The sequence below is a fragment of the Sander lucioperca genome, chromosome 4 (genome assembly GCF_008315115.2).
Source record: "Sander lucioperca isolate FBNREF2018 chromosome 4, SLUC_FBN_1.2, whole genome shotgun sequence".
Classification (NCBI taxonomy): Eukaryota; Metazoa; Chordata; class Actinopteri; order Perciformes; family Percidae; genus Sander; species Sander lucioperca.
This window is the reverse complement of record NC_050176.1, coordinates 44839397-44860794: the sequence shown is the minus strand read 5'-3', so window position 1 is coordinate 44860794 and position 21398 is coordinate 44839397. Positions and strand designations below refer to the sequence as shown.

At 41.6% G+C, this 21398-nt stretch overlaps 1 protein-coding gene across 12 annotated transcripts in view; it reads right to left on the bottom strand.

Moving 5' to 3' along the window:
- The window catches only part of adgrl3.1 (adhesion G protein-coupled receptor L3.1), a 123490-nt gene that overhangs the window by 41417 nt on the left and 60675 nt on the right, over positions 1-21398 (bottom strand). For 8 of the 12 annotated variants that reach the window (XM_031285822.2, XM_031285825.2, XM_031285826.2 and 5 more), the window contains exons 6-11: positions 21160-21174; positions 19265-20053; positions 5338-5766; positions 4187-4290; positions 3144-3329; positions 1518-1556 (exon numbers count right to left, since the gene is read on the bottom strand). In XM_031285822.2, the coding sequence (XP_031141682.1) occupies positions 1518-1556; positions 3144-3329; positions 4187-4290; positions 5338-5766; positions 19265-20053; positions 21160-21174 (1562 nt within the window). The remainder of the gene's footprint in view (positions 1-1517; positions 1557-3143; positions 3330-4186; positions 4291-5337; positions 5767-19264; positions 20054-21159; positions 21175-21398) is intronic. The other 4 variants (XM_031285823.2, XM_031285829.2, XM_031285833.2 and 1 more) reach the window with 1 other exon arrangement.

Below are 21398 nucleotides of genomic sequence, written 5' to 3'. Positions count from 1 at the left end.
AGAGGGAGAGAGGGAGAGAGGGAGAGAGAGAGAGAGAGAGAGAGAGAGAGAGAGAGAGAGAGAGAGAGAGAAAGCGAGAATTCAATTATTTTTTGTCTCTATTAAGAACCCAAACCTCCTGCCCACTCTCCTCACTTGGCAATTAGTGCTGTAGATAATTAACGAGGAGAGGGCAGCACCATACCACATCCCTAATCACGCACATTTCTATCTGGCAGAGTAAAGGACTGTTGTTATAATTTTGTTTCACATTACTTAGGCTAATTATATAATCGATCACTCCCAGGCCCCTGCAGTACCCAAGGTGTGTGGTGGAACGTTTTGATTTTAACCTGTAACTAACTGTCTGAAAGCAGCCACTCCTTAGAATTCAGCACTTATTGGATCAAGGAGACGCCTCAAAATATCTGCCTGGTTTGATGTGACGGCATGAGATCATTGTTGAAAATATATTTATATATTTGCGGTGTGCATGTGTGATAGTGTGTGTGTGTGTGTGTGTGTGTGTGTGTGTGTGTGTGTGTGTGTGTGTGTGTGTGTGTATATATGTGTGTCAGCTTGCATATAGTCCTAAGCCATGTTCTATGATGTGACATTGCTGACTGGTGCTGACGTTAAGACTTTTCAGGGGAGAGTGTGGGGAAAAAGCCTGCATCAGGAGAAAAAGAGCTAGCCCATCAAGGGTGTATGTGTGTCGGGAGGATGCAGAGAGAGAAAAAGAGAGACTCTGCAGTCTATCTACAGCACATGGATGAGGAAGGTGGAGTCTTTTGATGTTGTGAATAGTGATTTTAGCTGACCAGAAACATGTCTAAATGATGTTGGATTTTCCGATCATGGGGTGAGCCCATGGCATAAACAAGAACAAACAACATCAATACAAGCAGACCAACAGGACAGAAAAATAAATTAACACTGAGCCACAGACGCAAGCTGGTATTGTTTTTAAGTCACTGAGGCTGTGACCAAGCAATATGCAACAGAGTATCCATCATACTCAGTGCTTCCTCTCTGATACAGCAGCAGAAAGGACATTGCATTGAATGGAGATGGATAGTGAGTCATTTGGTTCCAGGCAGGCCTGTTTACAATTCTACAGGCAGAACTGCAAAATAGATGAGCTATTATTGATATTGATCATGGCCTCTTATCAGTACCATTGATTCTAAATGCAAAAAAAAAGTGAGTGAAATTAAAAACAAAAAAAATGCGAACCCTTTGAGGAGACTCAAACTTTTATGAGTGGACACCAGTTACCAGTGATTCTGATGCACGCTGTGATTCAGGATCAGGATAGAGCCGTTGCATGATCATCCTCCTCAAAGGGTTGGGATGCAAATTATAAGACAACTGCTGCAGCATAGAATTAGAATTCTACGTAGAGCATTGTAATGTGCGATCACTGATCGCACATACGCAAGCTTGCTTTGCGAATTACATGCGGAGTGTGAAAAAAAAGACAACATGTGGGTCTATGCTGTGGCAAAGTAATCAACGATACCAGGAAGTGGAAATACCTGTGTGAAAAACCTGCAGGACCTTTCTCTCTTCTGAAGCTGCAAATTCAAACAATTCAGCTGTTAGTGATATAACACCTCTCAGTCATACACACACACACACACACACACACACACACACACACACACACACTCACACTCACTCGCGTGCACAAAGGCAGTCACACACACACTTCAGAAACATTGCACAAAAAGACTTTGGTATATATTGTTATTCTTCTCACTTGGCCCTTATTTTTCATTCATTCTCCCATAACCGTCATCTATTCCCTTCCCTTTTACCTTCCAGGTGGTGTTCATAATTATTTGTTCCTCCATTCCTTTTTCTACCCATTCTCTGCAACTACTGTCAAGTTAATTGATGGCATTAATTACTACGCCACTCGTGCATGATTGGTCATATTCGATTTCCTTTCAAAAATTAGCATAATAAGCCGGCATATTACTCACTTAGGTATATATAATTGGGCCATTATTGAAAACAAGAGGAATGCTCTTCCTCTTCTATGGAGGACTTCTTTTCTACAAATTCAACCTTTTTAACAGGCCATTTGGTCAACAGCAAAACACAGATTAATTGATACCACTTACACATGTCCCTGGTATGTATTCACTTCACATGTGTTACTGAATTACTAAGAGGGAGCAGTGGAAATGTGAAGGGTGTGTAAATAAGATTAAAAAAAGGCAGACCCTAGTGAATAAAGCAGACCTCGTGACTTAGAAACTAAAGTTACGGGGGAAAAAAGCCAGTGACTGTATAAAAGGTGGCAGCGGCTGTCAATCTGGCTGCTAAACACCGCCTATCACTGTTGACCTTAGCAGAGACAATCAAGAAAACAGTCTGCCATCCAGTCAGTCAGTCAATTAGCTAGCCAAGCCAGCCAGTCAGCCATTCCCAATGATTTAACACACTTTAATTGAATGCCTACATGAACAAAGTACAAAACTAAATTTTTTCCTTGTCTACCGGAGTAGTAAAACAGATCCTTCCATACTCAGGATTGAGTTTCCATTAATGTAATCCTGAAGTGAGCACTCAAGGCCGCTTGTCAACAGCATTTTCATAGCTGTAGCTCAAAGGCTGAAGTTCATTAAACAATGAGCTGTGACGTAAATGGTATCCCAAGCCTGTTTTCATCTCAAGTACTGTATGTTTTAATGAGAATAACTCCCAGGGCGAGGCAGAGTTTTATTAAATTCCGGGCCTGATCTGAAAAGAGTTGCCAAATACTAAAAGCAGTTATCTATCACCCATAATGTTGAGCCAAACTTGCTAGGAAAACCCTGAGAAGAGGATCAAATAATGTCTAAAAGCAGCTCTTTATCATCTGGAAATCTACAGCATTATGTATGGTTCTTCATCAAACTCTGCACACAGAGACTTTTCTAACCCCTGAAGAATGAGTGTAAGACAAAACCACGAACCTCTAACGCTATTCATCTCACTGTTAACTTGAGTTTCTCTATCTGTTCCCTTTTTTCTCCATCATCCCTCTTTTGCTTAATATTCTTTCATTTACCTTGCATCTCTCCCCATAGTAGTGCCTGCAAGAAAATCGTTCATCTCACTCAATCACTACCAATACATTGACCGCCCAACACAAGGGTTTCTTGAGGCAGTACCTTGGTGAGGCTGCGGGCTGCGCTGTCCTTGCCCCCGGGGGTGAGGTTCCTGAGCTGGACGTCCAGCAGTTCGACCAGTTGGGCCATGGCCCGCACTGTGGATGGCACATCGCCAGGACGCAGAAGCCCTTTGGTCTGCTCTGCCAGCTCCCTGGCCACAATTGCTGCTGTCTCGCCTGAACGGAGCTGGGAGCCAAACAGGGTGATGGGGGCAGAGAGTGGAATAAAGTCAAAGAAGGAGAAACATGGATGGAAGTAAAAAAAAAAAAAAAAGGCAGGTGAGAAGTGAAGGGAAAGTTGGGTAAAAAAGTGAGAGCATGAAGAGGAGGACAGTGAGGGGGACGAAAGAGTACAGCAAAAGACAGATGGAAAAATGAAAGGACAAGATGAAGGGCAGAGAGGTAAAGGACAGATGGAGTGAAAGAATTACATGTAGAGAAATGGGCAAGACAAAAACAAGGGTGGGATGGTGGAGCATGAAGAGGAGTGATTAGGTTATTTGACACCTTTCAAGAATACTTTACAGTTACAACTCCTAGCACCTCTGCTGCAATGCTGATTTCACACAGACCATTTTTTCCTTGTTTTGTCTTATAAAGAAAACCCTTAAAGCCTTGTGCCTCATGTGACAACAGCCATACATTGAAATTGTGGGACCTTATAGCTGGGGCAGCACTTTCCAGAAAAAAAGTATCTTGAAGAAACAAACTCGAATATGTTTTCCCACCAAAAAGCAATGCATTCTATGTAAATTAGCCTATGATGACGCATGTTAGCGTATTATAATGATAGCACAGCGTGAGCGAATGACCTTATTGGGCATTTCCATTCCCCTACAGCCATATAAAAGCTCATAGATCTGAAACATGAGTTAGGGTTAACAAATGAAGATGGATACATGGCCACAATCTTTCCCTGTAGTCAGTGAGTCTTCATGCGTGAAAAATCGCTCAAGGAATATATCCATAACACATACCCTTATTCCCCCTAAAGTTATGGGCTCGGTGGGAGCAACGAGGGCCAGCAGCAGCATTCAGACTTACTTTCTGCATGATGTGGTTGACCCAAGGCGACGTGCAGTTGCTGAGGTCAGGGCCTTGGGGATCCCAGTAGCCCAAATGGGCCACGCACACGTATGTGGCAACGCCTGCAAGACAAGCAAAACAAACAGGGTAGGACAGCACTGACATTCACCAGGAGACACGAAGGCTCTTGAGGTGCCTGGGGTTCACTGAGCAGTTTGTGTGTGGATGGAAGGAAAATCGAAGAAGCAGCTTTATCATGTGAGCTAATTGATTCAAATAGGAAAATTTGTCCGAAGAAGTGTGTGTGTGTGTGTGTGTGTGTGTGTGTGTGTGTGTGTGTGTGCGTGTGTGTGTGTGTGTGTGTGTGTGTGTTTTAGAGTTTATACTTCTACTCTACTACATTTTCAGAGGGAATTGTGTAATGTATACGTTTTACTTTTGTTTATTCCTCACTGTGATCTTACCTATGCACATGTCATTTTTACGTTTCCTGATCACACATGATCGTGTGGCATTTATATTATATTTAATTGACATGTCAGGTCAATTAATTTATGGCACACATTTAAAAAAAACAAATGTTAGGCTAACTGACGTAATTTACAGAGTAATTTAAAATTAAACAATTTAAATTAAAAAGAAATTGAAAATAATTAAGTTTTTATGTTATCTGCAATGCACTGTTAGCCTTTTTGAATGTGTTCTATAAATATATTGACTTGACTACATTTCATTATAGGAGATAGTAGCTACTGTAGTTACTTTACAGGGTAAGGTTTTACATGTGTGATGCACTGTTTGAGTTACTAGCCAGTAGCATGTGAATCTAGACCAGCTACAACATTAATTTACTTCTTACAGGTTCAGACTGTGTTCTGCTGCTTATACCTTTGTATTTAATAGTGGTAGTGATGCTTTTACTTAAGAAAAAGATTTGAAAATGGTTTCCACCTGGTTTTCCACCTGGTTTCCACCTTTGCCAATGAAACAACTCTAACATGGTTACGGTTGTATTTCTGCAACATTTTGCCAAGACTTTTGCAAAGAAGAACAAGTAGATTAAGACATATTTTACATGGCAAAGCTTTCAAACACACTCTAACCAACCATTTACTGGTCCTACTGTCAGCTCCTCTATACATTGATTCTGCTATATGCAGCTTCCTTACCCAGTGTGCCAACTGGGCAGGGCTGCTTGGCTGTCTGGCCTTGCTGTGTCCGTGGCCATGATATGTCGGCTGTTAGCCTTGGACTGCAGAAGTCCTGGGGAGGCAGGGCAGGAGGCTGTGGGGCTGCTGGAGGGATCTGCACCGGAGGGGAGCGTTCTCTTGCTTTCTGGTTGGTGTCGGGAATCTGGTTAGTGTCGGATGATGAGCCACCGGCAGGAACCAGGACAGGCTGGCGAACCGTGGTGGTGGTTCGATAGCGCTGGCCGGGGGAGGTGGTGAGGAGAGGCCGCGGGGTGGTGTAGTAGGGAGGAGAACGAGTGGTGATAGTGCGGCTGGTAGATGAAGAGGAGGAACCTCCACCACCAACTGGACCTCCTCCTACTCCTCCGCCTCCTCGGTTAGGTGGCATCATGGGAGGTGGGCGATAGTCTAAAGAGAGAGAGAGAGAGAGAGAGGGTTTGAATTCACAAAAACACAGCGTCTTGTGTTTTAATCAAAGAGCCAGGACCCAAAATGTGTTGTGCAGATTTGTGGGTCCCAACATGACTGGAGTCCGGATGTTTTTCTAAGCTCCTCATGCCAGGATGTGAGTTCAAAATGTATTCCCAGGATGCAAAAGTTAAGAACAACAGAGTTAAAAGAATCAAGTGATCAAGCAAACCATCTGTGGCAGCACCAAGTGATGTGAGCAATGGCCTACAAGCGTACATATTATTATAGTGACAGACACAAACACATTTGCAGGCACTCATTTACACAGCACTAAATAGCTTTGACAGGGAGTAGCTCATGTTTCTGATGACTTCCCAATATTAGTGTGTCATCCCTCGTCAATGTAGTCATATGCCAGATCTCTGTGGGGTTTTACTCCCAAGTTAAGGACATGTTTTTCCATACAGCATGTGTGCTTAAGTGTTTTATACAATATAATGTATAAAAGCAAAATGTCCTCCAAGCAAGACCAACAATTGGTCTGCCCCACAAATGTGCACAAGGTTGCCAGTCTCTTCTATGGGGGCTGGTACACAGTAGTGGCTCCTGCTGCATAACCAGAAGAAAAAAAAACATTCTCTCAGTGTCATGCATGATTCATAACACAATGACATCATGAGAGGAAGGAAGGCCACTTAATTGTATATGACACACTCTTTTATTGTCAATATTTCATTGTAAAAATGCTCAATTATTCACATTGACCCTGTGCAGGGGGCAGGAATAAAGAATGGATCGAGAGAATGGAATAGAGCATGTGTTTGTGAAGTGTTACAGTGTCCTCTTGTGAACATACCAGTGTGTCTCTGCTCTCCTGTGGCTTTCAACTGCACATGGTACAAATCAATACTGTAGGATCGAAAGTTGGATAGAGGGAAATTATTCTTATATCTTTGCCTCACTTTCTCTTTGAATTATTTTATCGGCCTCAAATCATTTGGAAGTCATTATGTGTAATATCTCAAACAGGTGGGGCCAATTTTCTAAAGCCACATTTTCACCTTAATACATTCTATAACAAAGCAGGGTATAGCTCTGTCTCTCACTATCTACATTTTTATTATACAGCTGAGATTGCCTAAAAGTATTTATGAATAAACAAATTACACTCAATATGATTAGGAATTTGTAACAGGAAGAGGTTTCACATTATGTAAATTATGCTAGCTCCAAACTTTATTTTTATACTTTATAAAACAAAGCTGATAACAACAGTGGTTTGACTTCATCTTCCTATTAAAAACCCCAAATATGTGGATTGCCTGAAGTGCACATAAAGGCAAGCACACAAACAGAGGCAAACAGATATAGACACAGAAGCAACTCTCCAAGATCACAAAGCTACTCAATTATGAATTCTCACAATTTCATGTTATGCCACTTTAACAATAGAAATATGTATATCATAATCTCAAGTTCTGTGTTTAGTCAATATTTTCTACACAGTAAGAAGACCTAACGCTCTGTCCAGGGAAAGCTGAACCCAACTTTTCCTCACCATCTCCACACTGACCAGCAACTATGAATAAGATTAATTTTTTTCTGAAGAGTGTGCAATATACCGACATCACGCTACATGATTTCTGGGTGATGGAGTCCTTCAGGCTCCCAGAATTCATTTACTGCCAGTTGGGGTAGCAAAAAGTGTGAAGTTGCCTTGTGCGGTTTCAGGTCTGCTCTGATGTTTAAATTCTTGATTCCATGATTTTCAGCACAAATGGAAAACACCGACGTTTGTGTTTTTCTGTCTAAGGGGTTGGTCTGCCTAAGGCCATAATATGTACTACATGTTGGTCACTGACATTGAAGGGTTATAGAGTTTGTCGTCTCTTAATGGGGCTGTGTGTTTCGCTCAGGCAAGTGGTGGGAAATAATTGCACATATTTGTAACTGCGGTGTTTTTTTTTTTGGTGTAATGTATATTGACTGCATACTGTTTGATTTGGGGTGTGATGTGCACACAATTAGTTTACTGCAGTGTTTTTTGGTAAATGTTTTCATTTTCTGATGCTTTTTTGTTCCTTTGGGGGTGTGGGAGTGGATGTTCATATTATTTACTGTGAACTGAAGTCATCCCTTCCTGCGGATTTTAACTTTAAAGAAACTGCACTCTCTCTCTCTCTCTCTCTCGTCTATCTGTCTGTCTGACTGTCTGTCTGGTTGACTGACAGCAATGAAACATCCCGCTCCGTACGTTATGTTCTCTTCCTCCACAACCCAATGGAGTGTTTCCGTACCTAAACTGTGCTGCTCCACGTTCCTGAATTACTGCTGCCCTGCCTCATGCGTTCTCCACGGAACATTGCCATCAATCATGCGTAGCAGCAGTGGCCTAGGGACTAGCTGTCAATCTGCGTGTGTACTTATGAAACAGAGAGGGTGTGTGTGTGTGTGTGTGTGTGTGTGTGTGTGTGTTTTTCTATCTGCACTCAAACGGGAAGCTCCATTAGGGGCTCTGCCACAACAATAGAAGTGTAATGTGTGTGTGTGTGTGTGTGTGTGTGTGTGTGTGTGTGTGTGAGAGAGAGAGGTTGATGTCTGCTGTCATTTGAGTACAGGGCAGAAAACACAGGAGCTGGCAGCTTGGGGTGAGGTAACACAAAAGCCTACAAGCATCACAGGCAAGGGGCCACAGCACATCACAACCCATGCATCTCTATCTTTCATCCTTCCTCTGCTGTTCTCTTGACATTCTCCATCTGATTTGATCGTTCACTCATAACTTTTGCTTTTCCTTTCTGCCACACTATTATTCTACCCATTTCAATGTCTCAGCACTCTCTTTCAAGTGTGCTCAGCCACATCTTTTTTTTGTCCTCCTTTCTTGCTCTTTTGCAGCATTTTGAAAAAATGTTTGTAATGTGATGAATTCATCACAGGCATCACTCCGGATGCTGTGAAAGTAGCTGTAGGGAACTACAGGAACATGACATAACAGCTTTATGAAACATTTATGGAGAAAGAGGCTAGAGGTTGTACTCATGGGGACTGACATATCTTCCCGCGTTTAAGCTTAGGAAGCCTTGAGTAAATGCGCCACGACAACTTCATGATGTCAACTAACCTGAACCTTGTGCTCTTTACCGAGACTGAAACCACAAGAACAAGCATGTGACACAAAACTAAAATACAGCTACGAATTCATTTAAGTTTTAATCCATATGTATGTGCACATGCATGTGGATGACACATTTTGACAGATGTGTTTGAGGAAAAAAAACTCAGTTATCATATTACATTGCCTCCGCGTGGATGATAAACATGGCTCTTAAACAGCCCCATTCTACCGCAGAAATGTAAGAAATCTTTATATTCTTTCTTTCTGCGCTGTTGCTGGGTTGGCAAAATAGAAGGAGCATAATTACGCAAGTCACATGTGGGTGATGTGATGTTGAAAATTGAATCGATGAATATCGAGTGTGGTAACCACCTTTTAACATTTTGATACGAATAAGAGCTGACTAGATTGAAATGTTGTTTATCTAAATAAATTTGCAGTTTGGAGGTTAAGTTTATTTTCCATATGATCTTGCATGGATGGAAAAATAATTAATCCACTAAATAAATACTACTACAGCACTACTCAAATATATAAAACAGGACCCTCAATAACAAATTTTTTAATTGCAATTTGCTATAATTAATTCTGACAATATTTTTATAAAACAATAATACAATTTGAGCACATCATATTGACACAATACCACTAATAGTTGGTGAGTCCTAACTATTCTATTCTACTGGTCAAATTCAATCTGCTAAGGAAGAAAGTGTGATATAACTAAAAGCCCCAGAACTACTAATGGGCCCTGTGGTGTTTTGTCCTCTGCTGTTTACAAGGTCAGGAAAAAACTTTCAGTTTTAACTTTCTAACCAACATGGATGAGAAGTCCTCAAAGTTCTCAGTAACAAGGACATATTTTGAACTATTATTTCATGACAACAGGCAAACACCATCTGCTGAGGAAGAGTGTCTTGTTGGGATGGTGAGATTCTTTTCTATTCTATTTTGTTTGTTTTCCTGACCTGTAGCAGGCCCAAGGGAAGGTGAGACAATGGCAGGCTGGCAGTAAACTTGTTCCTGGAGTTATCTGTCATCACACTGGAGGGGCCATAGAGATGCTGTCAGTCAGCCTGGGATGCTGGCACATGATCATCTGACATGCAGGCAGACTGTGCGTGCGCGTGTGTAAGTGTTTCTGTGTGGGTACGACTGCCTGTCTCTGCCTCTCTGTTGCCGAGAATGCTCTTGTTGACTTCTCACTCAGTAAACAGAGGGATCATAAATCCACAACACAAAAGGTAGACTGCAGGGAGGAGAGAGGGAAAATGAACTTCCCCTGGCAAGTTTCGCACGTCATCAGAAAGCGAGACAGACAGCGAGTGAGAGAGGGGAAGAGGGAAACAGAAGCAAAGAGAAGAGGGATTTGAATTAAGACAGAAGTTTCACAGAGCTGAGACTTTAAAGTGTCTGTTATACTGGTATAGTCTTTTAATATGCAAGATGACTACTTGCAGTTTCCTTAAAAGTTACTGCCTTCTTGCACACACACCAGCACACACACACACACACACACACACACACACACACACACACACACACACACACACACACACACACACACACACACACACACACACCATCCTGAACAGTACGAAGGGATGGATCCAGAGGGGTAACAGCAAAATAATCTGTCTGGAGGGCACAAAGCTTTCTAGGCTGGATAGTAGCACAGACATTGAATAGGGCTGCATGCTGCGATAACACACTGCCCCTATGGCTGCAGTGCACACACACAAATGTACACACACTCACTTGTGCAGGCACTTCCTTTTCACTCAGTTGTGCGCCAAGCAACAGACACAAATGGATGCAGAAACACACTTTTGCAGACATTTACTTATCGCTCACTTGCAACACACACACTCATATGCACACAGAGCTTGTGGCGAGTGGCTCACGCCTGCTGATAAGACAGAAGGGAGCACTTCAAAGCAGTGATACTTGGAGATAGAAAACAACCTCGATAGAGCCTCCCTCAAAATGGCTGCCAGGCACCACCCCGTCCCACAGCTAATGTTTCCACATACAGACACATAACCCCTCAGCCCTGTTGGTTTACCAGTTGCATAATCATGCCCTTGCTCTGCTGAGGTTGGAGACACCTGCAGCAAGTTTGCCAATCACATGCCTTTTTCTTAATCGGGGGGTGTTCCCTTGTTCAAAGCAACAAAAAAACAGTACAGGCCACTTTTTTTGTCTTGTTTTTCTGTTTAATAATGGAATAAATCATCAGCATATTCCTTTAAAGTCCAGACTTCGGCCTCTCCTATTCCAGACACCTATTACTGTCTTAGAATGAGAGCTGCAGCCACTATGCAAGTGACCCTGTGGCTATTCAATATTTTACTCCCCATAATTTTTCACCATAGCGCATCATTTGAAAATTAAGGTGATATCCACTTTGTTGCCCCCCTGCAATTTATTTTATATATTTAAAAAATGAAATCCAAAAACAGCACAGCCATGGTGACCCGCCCGCTGCTCTCTCTGTATTTACTTTCTGTGAGGCTGTGGGTTTCCCTTCCTCCCTGTTGTCCTGGCTAGGCCTGCTTAATTTGGTTATCTGCTTTTTGGCAAAAGAGAGGCGGTGCGGAGGCCAAATGCTCGCAGAGGGCCTTGCTGGGGCAATCCAATCAATAAGCACACACTGCAGGCAAGGAACAGTGCCCTGGACTCTAAAGCAAGAAGTTCAGTCTGCTGAGAAGGCTGTGCCATAATCTGTTTGGAAATTAGGGAGATAGGCATGGAGGGAGAAGACGAAAAAAGGGAGAGCGGAGAAGTGAGATTGGGAGTGTAGATTAGGTGTGAAAGACACTGTAGTCATGTTGCCTTGCATAATATTGTTTACTGTTTTATGTGGATGTCCAATCAGTGTTGATGGTAAATGTAGAAGATTGAAGCAATAAATTCCTCAGTACGTATTATATTTACTGAGAAAGCTGCAGTTCGCAGCTGCAAAATCTGTTGTTCTTCCTGCATCCAGTGACGTGACAGTGACATAGGTAGAGGCCAGGAAGAATTACAGGCCTTTTCAGCTTGGATTTTGCCTCTGGGTAGCGGCAAACAGAACTTCCTTGTTCTCTTTCCTTGTTGTCATCTGAAATGGGTGTTTGCACGGATGGTACACAGACCATGACAGGGAAAAGGACGGGATTGCAGCCACTAATCAACAGGGTCTTGCCAAATGCAATATTGACCCACTGTGTTATACACAGAGAAGCGCTAGCATGAAGGTAGATTAGCCCTGAACTAAACAAGGTTTTGACCGATGTTAGCGTTATCAATTTCATAAAAACAAGACCCCTGAAGACACTTTGTGAAGAGATGGGAGCTAAACATTCAGCTTTGTTGTTTCACAGCAAGCAAGGTGGCTCTCGCAAGATAAAGTGTTGTCGCAAGCCTTTGAGCTCAGAGAGGAGATTTGAGTGTTTTTAAAGGACAAGTGTGTGCATGAAGTTGCAAGAAAGTTTAGTGATGAACATTTTCTGATGAAACTGGCCTACATCTGAACGACATATTTGGAAAGCTGAATGAATTAAATCTTCAGCTTTAAGGCAGAGACGAGCACCTTCCTCACCTGACAGACAAAATAACCCCATTCACTCGAAAGCTCAAGATGTGGGGCAGGTGACTTGATCAAGGAAATACGGATTCCTTTGAAAATTTGAATACATTTGCTGTAACCAGTGATTCTGGAGCCACCACAGTGATTCCATGTCTGAAGGATCACATATCTTTCCTGAGAGGATTCTTTGAATAGTACTTCTCAAACAACAGTGCTCATCATGACTGGGTGAGGGATCTGCTGATTTCAGCTGTACTGAAGAGGACCAGTTCATCAAGATAACACGTGACTCCACCCTGAGGCTGAGGTTTACAGCTCCAACACTGAGTGGATTCTGGCTTGGTGTGGAGAGGGATCATCCACTCATACGACAGAGGGCTGTGGTCATTCTGCTTCCCTTTGCCACATCCTTGCTCTGTGAGGTTGAGCTTTTCTGCTGTGGCCTCACTGAAGACAATGTGCAGATATAAGCTCAATATTGAGCATGACTTGAGAGTGGCAGTATCAAGACCGCAACCCCATTCTTTCTTGCCAAATATCTGCATGTGTTGTTTTTTTTTTCCACAGGTTTGACTTTATTTTCATAGCAAATTGTATTTCTTTATTTCTCTATTTTTGAAAAAGTACACAGACTGATGAGCAATCTACTGACAAATGTCACAAAAAGTGGCTTGATAAATTTGAGTGGTAGTTGCTTTTTTTTTTATTTGCGCTTAAGAAATTACTGAAAGAAGGGTGGAAGTAATGTTCATGATCTTCATGTTATTTCAATAAACAAGTTAAACGTGACCTGTTTTGTCATCATGTAGTGGTGGTGGTGGTGGGTGTGTGTGGGGGGTGGGGGTGGGGGGGGGGTCATGCACATTTTTCTTCCTCCAAAGGGGGGAATGACAGAAATAGTTTGAAAACCACTGGTCTAATCAGTGAAATGGTGAAAGAGGGTTTCCACTTTAACCATTAACTCCTGTGATTCTCTCCACTTTAGCTTGTTTCCAACATTTCCTGCACTGCTTAGCCATGTTGCTTGATTGCAATCTGGTGCCAGGGAAGGCAACAAGGAAAAGGAGATGCTGGGGTGGGGGAGGGTGGTGTAAATAAGTGCTGAGGGCGTAAAGACAATAGGAACGCCATGCTTGACTTCCTTGGGAAATGGAACTCTGTGATTCCAGCCATTAAGAGTTCAAAGGTGAACCTTTCCATTTCTGTAAACTGACAGAGTGGCAAGTAGAGGTCATCTCTATATGACTGTGTTTAATAGATTAGAATAGAATGCCAGCATTTGATTACTCTCTAATTAAGATTGAGGCTATCACTTTAGACACTTTAAATATTTGACTGCAGTAATTTATTTGCGGTTACTTAGATGTCACACTGAGTTAGAGTTCTGACTTTTTCAAAACTGTGTGTAACTCTCAACACTAAAATAATGCTTGAACAACACAATGAATGTAGACAAATGCAAAAAACAAATTTTTGCATTTACAATTGCTAGTGCTATTGGGCTTCAATCTTTTTTCTTTTCATTCTTCCTGTACTTAGGTATTGTAAAGAAGCAAACTGTCAAGTGAGTTATTTTTCACTGTTAATTATTGTTTTGTCCAGCATACTTTAGAGGTTGTGAAAATGAGACAGTAGGTGTGCAAAGGTTTAATAGGTGTTTTTGAGCAAAGGAACTGTAGCAACCCATTTTTTGTTGTGCAAATTGAATAATGCACATGTAAATGCATTGCAATAATCTTGTACATAGTAAATAAATACACTTAGATTAAGTTGTTATGATGAAGTCATAATAATATGCATGTTACTGGGTATAAAACACTATTTCTCTAACCCTGTCTCTCTATGACAGAATAAAAATACCTGCAGGGTTGCTCAGGAAACTTTCATAATTATACCAATTTCAGTGTGCTGGTTCTAACCTAAATGTGAAATCAGATTGTCTCACCTGAACTTGAGTAGATCATCACCTTAAAGTTCTAAAGTTAGACAGCACTAGGAGGAGAACATACTGTATAGCATATAAGATCTTAAAAAGTTGCAGCAACGAAGAAAGTACAATAAACAGAGATGTGGGGTAGCAGGAGAAAATGAGACAGAAATGAGGAGAAAAATAATAAGGGTGAAATAAAGATCGGAATAGCAACAGTGTACAAATTGAAATGTATTTAGTTTTAGCCCCTCCCTTCCCGAAGATGCAGATAACATGAATAATTTTGCGACTTTGTTGGGAAAACTTTCTAAAGTGTGGCAAGGCAGACTGGAGGTGATAAATTATTCAGATGTTTCATCGGAGCCATGCCGCTTGCGTAGGGCAGGCCTCTATAATATGCATGTAAGAAGACATGATGAAACAACTCCATAAACAGTAGAGAGTGTTTGGGGAGTGTGGGGCGAGAGAAAGGGGTGATGCAGAGAAAAGTGACTTTGACTCTTACTCTATGCATTCACACACTACAGTATATTCCTCTATAATACATCTAAGGACACTCAATGAAATAGCATTGTGTGATGTGGAAAAGGGTTGGGAGCAGAAAAGGAGGGCAGATTAAGCGGGAGATAAAGATGACAGAGAGAAAAACTATGAAATACACAGAGTCAAAGAAATAAAGATATACGAAAAAGGGGTATATTTAGGTTCCTGCCATTGTGAGTGCATGTTTGTGTGAAGGAAAGAAAGAATGGGTATTTAACAGACAAAGAAGAAACACAAACACACATGGGAAAATGTGTTCATTTTCTTTTTTAGTACCAAGGGAGGGAAAATATGCATTTCAAAAAGATATTTTTCTGCTCAATGGTGTGATGGAATGCATGGGAGTAAACCTTTATATTATCTATTGGCCTAAGGTGAACTAAACTTTGCTTAATTTCTTCTCTGTGATGTTTATTTTTTATTAGTATGTTTAAAGCAAACCTCATGTGATATATAGGGCTAGGCTAGACAATTACATTTTTCCATATGGGGGTCAATTCTTTCAATACCTTATACTTTGAGGGATATAAACACTGTTTTTGCTCATTTATAAAAACAAGCCAAACTTCTCAAACACAGCAGTGTTTATTAATATTGTCTTATCACAAGCACCAACACTAGAACTTTGCGGATATGTAGTAGTACAGAATTGGCAAAGTTATGACTTAAATAAAGATGTACAGTATCTGATCAAGATATAAGCTGTTCAGAAATAAATAAACTGACTAGTCCAAACAGTGCAAATGCATCAGAATGAACTCTTCTAAAGTGCCCAGTGAGCTGCATTTGTTAGGCAGACAAAACACAGTAATTGGTGCTCTCTGTGTTGGAGCCCAATTGCACTCAGTCCTCAGTGGCCTACCTCTGCCTTCTCTTACTCCATGGCCCATTTCCTGTCTCATTTTATATCTTTTAAGAAGTCCATATGAGCCGAAACAAAAACAGGGCGAGCATTACATCAGTAATAAGCGGAAACCCTCAGAATGGCCCCTGTCCTTGGCCTGTTTCCTGAACCGAGTGTGGAAAAGAAAGGAGGGAAAAAAACACCAGGGCTGGAACATGGAAAGTTTACCTTACAGTATACTTAATATATTTATAGTGATCCTAAACAGAAAATCATAGACAAGACTTGAAACAAATGAAAGGCAAAATATAGGGTCTGCATACAATGAATTGACTTGTCCCCTCATGTTCTGAAGAATGAGAAAACCATGCAGTTAGGGTAGTTAATTTATTCCTTGTCTTCATTGAGTGAGGGAGTGGGGCGAGGAGGGGAGTAAAGGAGCTGGGCAGCATTGATTGTATGTATTTATCTCCCACTGGTCAGCAGTCTGGCTTGTTGCTGTGCACTAGAGGTCATTCTCCACATTGAAATCCCCATTGATCTCCTCTTTAGAGCCTCTTGAGACACCCAGAGCTCCATTATGAGAGTGATCACACTCAAGCTTGCACCAATAAACACGTATGCACACTCATAAATAGAGAAACACTAACTCATACTGTAAGTACATTAGCACGTTAGCACACTGGCATGCACATCATTATTCACTCATAAACGCACACAGTTTTTACCGCGAGGCCTCCCTTCACATATGCACACTGATCGGTAGAAACCAAGTTTAACACTGCCTCCCTCTATAATTCCTTGTACTGCGCCTCCTAACTGTGTGTAAGAGCATGCATTAATTCAGACATCATTTAATAAGACACGCAGCCAGACTGCCTTGACCACTCCATAGAAAGGTGCTGAAAGGCAATTACGCTGGGCAAATAGCCCTTCAGGCTCCAGGGGCCTAAGCCATTCCATCCAGAGGAAGGAAGAAGGGGAGGGGAGGAGAGGGTGGACTCTAACTTCACACCATAGTTGAAAGATAGTCACTCTGGGTTACACAGTGTTCCTAGCCCTTTCAGACGGACACACCAATGCTAGCCACGGGTGATCTAAATGAGTCGACCTGAGTCGATTCATGACCTCTCCGACCTGGGTTTAAAATAGGTCAAACACTGTACAGCTTAGATAAACAGGCATACCGTTTCTAACCAAACTCCTCATTAACCTGCATTTGACCTGATTTCCTGTTTTATATATGTCACAATGTAAAGGATCAGTTCACCCGGATTACTCATATTTTTTACTTACCCCTAGCGCTAGTAATGAAGATGAATGGAGTTATGTTTCTGGTGCTCAAAGGATTTGAAAGCTACTCTTTAAGCAGCAATAATTGATTTTTTGGCCACTTGGCAGCGGAACAAGCTGTAAACACAAAATTGACACATTATCACCTTGTAAAATTACTGTGACAAACGTGTTATCAGACTGCTGCCTATTTGTGCATTGAGCAGACGAATGTAAGTTCAATATTCACTCAGTTTTAGCTCTGTTTTGGGCTCTACCAACCCCTTATGGAAATATTTGGCTTTTAGCACCTACACTGGCTAGTCGCTAACCTTGTCTGTATGCTACCGGCACAGTACCAAACAGACAGTCAGTTTATCAAAGCTGTTTGTTAAAAACAGCTGACTGCTATCGTTGATGTTGTGTTTTAGTGGTAATATGTATGTTACTAAATTTGCTGATTTGGGTCTTAACCAAACCAAAGACAACCAAAGATAAACCGTTGACAGCTGCCTCAACAATTGGTCAACTATAAAAGAAAAAAAACCTTCAAACACAGGTTGATGCGTCTTCAGATTGTCATCATATGTGGATGTCCTGTATGAAAGTAGGGCTGAATGATTAATTGCATTTGCGATAATATCGCGATATGTTAAAACGCGATTTCCTAATCGCAAAGGCTGCGATTTGGTCACATGACTCGCGAGAGCAAATCAGTCTGCACTCCGCAGAGAAAGCATCAACTAGCACGCTAACGCCATGCCGTACATTGAGCTGATTTCTGTCATTCAAACAACTCTGAGTTGTAGTTTAAAACCTTTACAGACATTTTAATAAAATGAAGGGTTTTATTCGGGCTTGAGTCTATACATGCAGTTAATGGATACAGGCACACAGAACTCAAGGCTCGGTTGGCAACGATTAGCTCTGATTAGCGGTTAGCTCCGGTTAGCGGTTAGCTCCGTTATAAAGATATGAGTGGAGGAGCTGCCACTGAGAGGGATAACAATCAGACTGATAAATGACGTTCGGGGAGCTTTCACAGCAGCGTGTCCGCGGTGTTTCAACAGTTTTATTAGTACAGTTAATCCCACGGCAAGAACACCAGCAACATGCTAACGTAACGATAGCCTCTCTGAACAAGTGCACACGGCAGCGCGCAACTTCACGAGGTGGAGGGGCTGGAGGCAGCTCCTCTCTGTGCACTGTAAAAAAAATACACTGTTGTGTGTGTGTGTGTGTGTGTGTGTGTGTGTGTGTGTGTGTGTGTGTGTGTGTATATATATAGATGCTATACTATATTTTTACTTATTTAACTGTCTAGTGTGTAATTGTGTGTTCATACTATAAATTATTATATTATTATTTGTTGAATAATACAGAAGACAAAGAGCTTAAAAAAATAATCGAATCGCAATCGCAATATTTGGGAAAAAAATCGCAATTAGATTATTTTCAAAAATCGTTCAGCCCTATATGAAAGCGATATCAGTTCCTCCTCCCTCCAGACACTCCTGGCTCCATTCTCGAGGAATGCATTACGATATGTTAAGCAGCTGGGGAAAACTAAAGAGAAGGCTGGCAAGTGGTAGAGTAGAAAGGCAAGAGACATTTACAGTATGTAAAGCTCAGCATAACATCATTAGAGATATTCCCCTAAAGGTGGAGATCAAGGTTGTCTTTATGATGTCTTTGTGAATTATCCTTTGGTTGACTAAAACAGGAACATTTCTTCAAATAGAAACTCTGCAGAAATCTACAATTTAAATGACACTGGTATATCCAGGAACAGCTCTAAAATTATTCTCAAGTTTTTTTTGTTTTTGTTTTAAAACAATGCAGATACCATAGGTGGGGTGGTGGGGGAACAGTCATAATTGAGAACCGTGACAGCACAGATGGTGCTTTTCTTTTTTAAGTCATTTTGCAGAATTATTAATTAGAGGAAGATTACTGGCTGTAAGTATTCCTTATGTCACAACAAAAAATAATTTATCATTATGAATATTAAAATGAATGAATATTAAAAGCATTACATATATGCCAAGGTGTTCCATGTGAGGATTAAAAAAAAAATCACATCACAGCCTGTCCAATACATTAAGTGTGGAAAACCTGCATCTTTTTTCTTCTTATAACACATTGTACTAAGCTGAAATGGCAGGAGCAGGAGGAAGAGGCGGAGAAAGAGGAATGGTGTTCAAAATTGGGACCTACCATTGTTGCCGAAGTCCAGTGAGTACTTGACCACATGGTAGTTATTCCACACGTATAGCAGGTTGTCTCTCGGGTTGTAATCCACTGCAGCGATGTACTGGTAGGAATTAGGGAACGGTATGTTAACCGTCATCTCCTTGCTCTTATCGGTGTTGTACACGTAGTCGATTTTGTTCCCTGTCCCTTCATTGTCGTCATCTTCATAGACAGTTTTAACCACGTACAGGACTCCGCAGATCATGAAAGCATTGGATGCCGAGCGTTTGTCATAGCTGGTGTCCCAGGAGCCTTCAATGCGCAGGGTGTAGGGGTTGAGCTGGCTCACCACGATGCGCCCGTTGTTCTGTTCTGTTGCGTAGATCACCCACAGTCCATTCTCGTCCACTGCTAGGTCAATGTCGGACTTGCCCCCCCAGCGGTATGGTGAGGTGTCGTGGTAGTTGGCATTGGCAATAATGGCCTCACCACTCTTGATGCGAGTGCGCAGGTCAAACTTTACGATGTTGCGGGTGCGCTCCTTGTTGAAGAACAGTGCACCATCATAGACGACAAAACCGGTCCCATCCACACGATGTGGGAGTTTGTAGGTGGTGGTGGGACGGCCTGCAATGAAGTCCTCCTTTGATGAGTACTCTGTCAGTGTGTCCGTGCGATATGGCGTCCAGGGCATGTAGTAGATCTTGTCTGAGGCCTGCAGTGGGTCTTTGCACCATGCACCGGACTGGTGATCTGACTCAAAGAGATGCTCACTTTGGTATACTCCTCGCAGAATGCCAGGGCAGAGAAATACTGAGGAATAAATGACAACATTTTCACATTAGATACCTTTTTATACAGTAATATGTCAACTTATTCGCTCTAGATTTTCTGACAGTGCCTGTGAAATGTTTCCCCTCTTTTCATAAATGTTACATTGTGTTATAACTCAACCTAACCACCAGTGAGTGACGATGACACGATAGGCTTACTGTGTTGTGATTTGGATGTTGTATAGTCACTGTCATTCTTAAGAACAGCAACAGCATGCCTGCTACAGATAATGCCCTGCTCTCACAGCTGAGAGAAAAAGAGAAAATGGCACATTTTGTTCTACTTACTCCCTCCCTTTCTCTCAATTCCCACTTCTCCCTCCCTCCCTGGCTCCTTATTAGTCTCATAGCTCTTTCTTCCTTTCCCTCCCTTTCTATCTCTGTCAGGAACAACCAACTGTAGCACCAAACACGTCTTTTATCGCCTGCTGTTTCTGCAATTGTTACAATAATTCATTTCCCATTCCCCCTTCTCGGTATTCCCATCTTTGAATACTGGGGTCATGTTTTATGAGTGATGTGGGAGATGTAGTAAATTCTGGGAAGCCAGTGTGACCAGTCATAGGGACCTTTGTAATTTAACTGGAATGTTTTCACATACACACACATAGCAGATACACACAGAGACGAGCCAGATGTGCATTGTGGTTTTCCCATTCATACCAATAAGAATTTCAGATCCCACACAAAGGGCTCGGAATATTGATTGCATTTTCATTGGCTTTTCAAAGCACTGGCACAATTTTCATATCATGGGGAAGCATTTGAAATATTAAATGTCAATGTAATTCTCTGTTCATTGGCCTCTCATAAAAACGTGCTTGGCCCGTGGAGAGTTTGTTAAGTGACATTCTATGCAATACCATGAAATAATATGGGCCTAGAGTGTGTCTAATGAGAACCAGTGTTTCTAAATTGCCTCTATATGCTGAGATCAAGCTGTCTTAAAATAGCAGCAGTGACTTTGAAAGAGATGTCGTTCTGCCATGAGGTACAAAACGCTTCAGGCGCCGGCATCAAAAAGTGACACCCAACCCTGGATTTTGAGCATGTGTGAATGTGGGCGTGCTTGTTTCACAGACTTACCTTTTTGTTCTACTTCTGCATGAGCCATAGGCAAAAGATTTGAAGAAAAAAGAGAGAGAGACAGACAAAGAAAGAGATAGAGACAAGAGACAAAAATAGATTAATGATGCAATAATAAGGAAATCATGATAATACAATCTCGGATCTTCATAATCATTCTCATATTTCATCCTAACCTTGTGAGAGTGCCAGGATGCTCTCCATGTGTGATTGGTAATAATGTTACGTAAGCGTCTGAG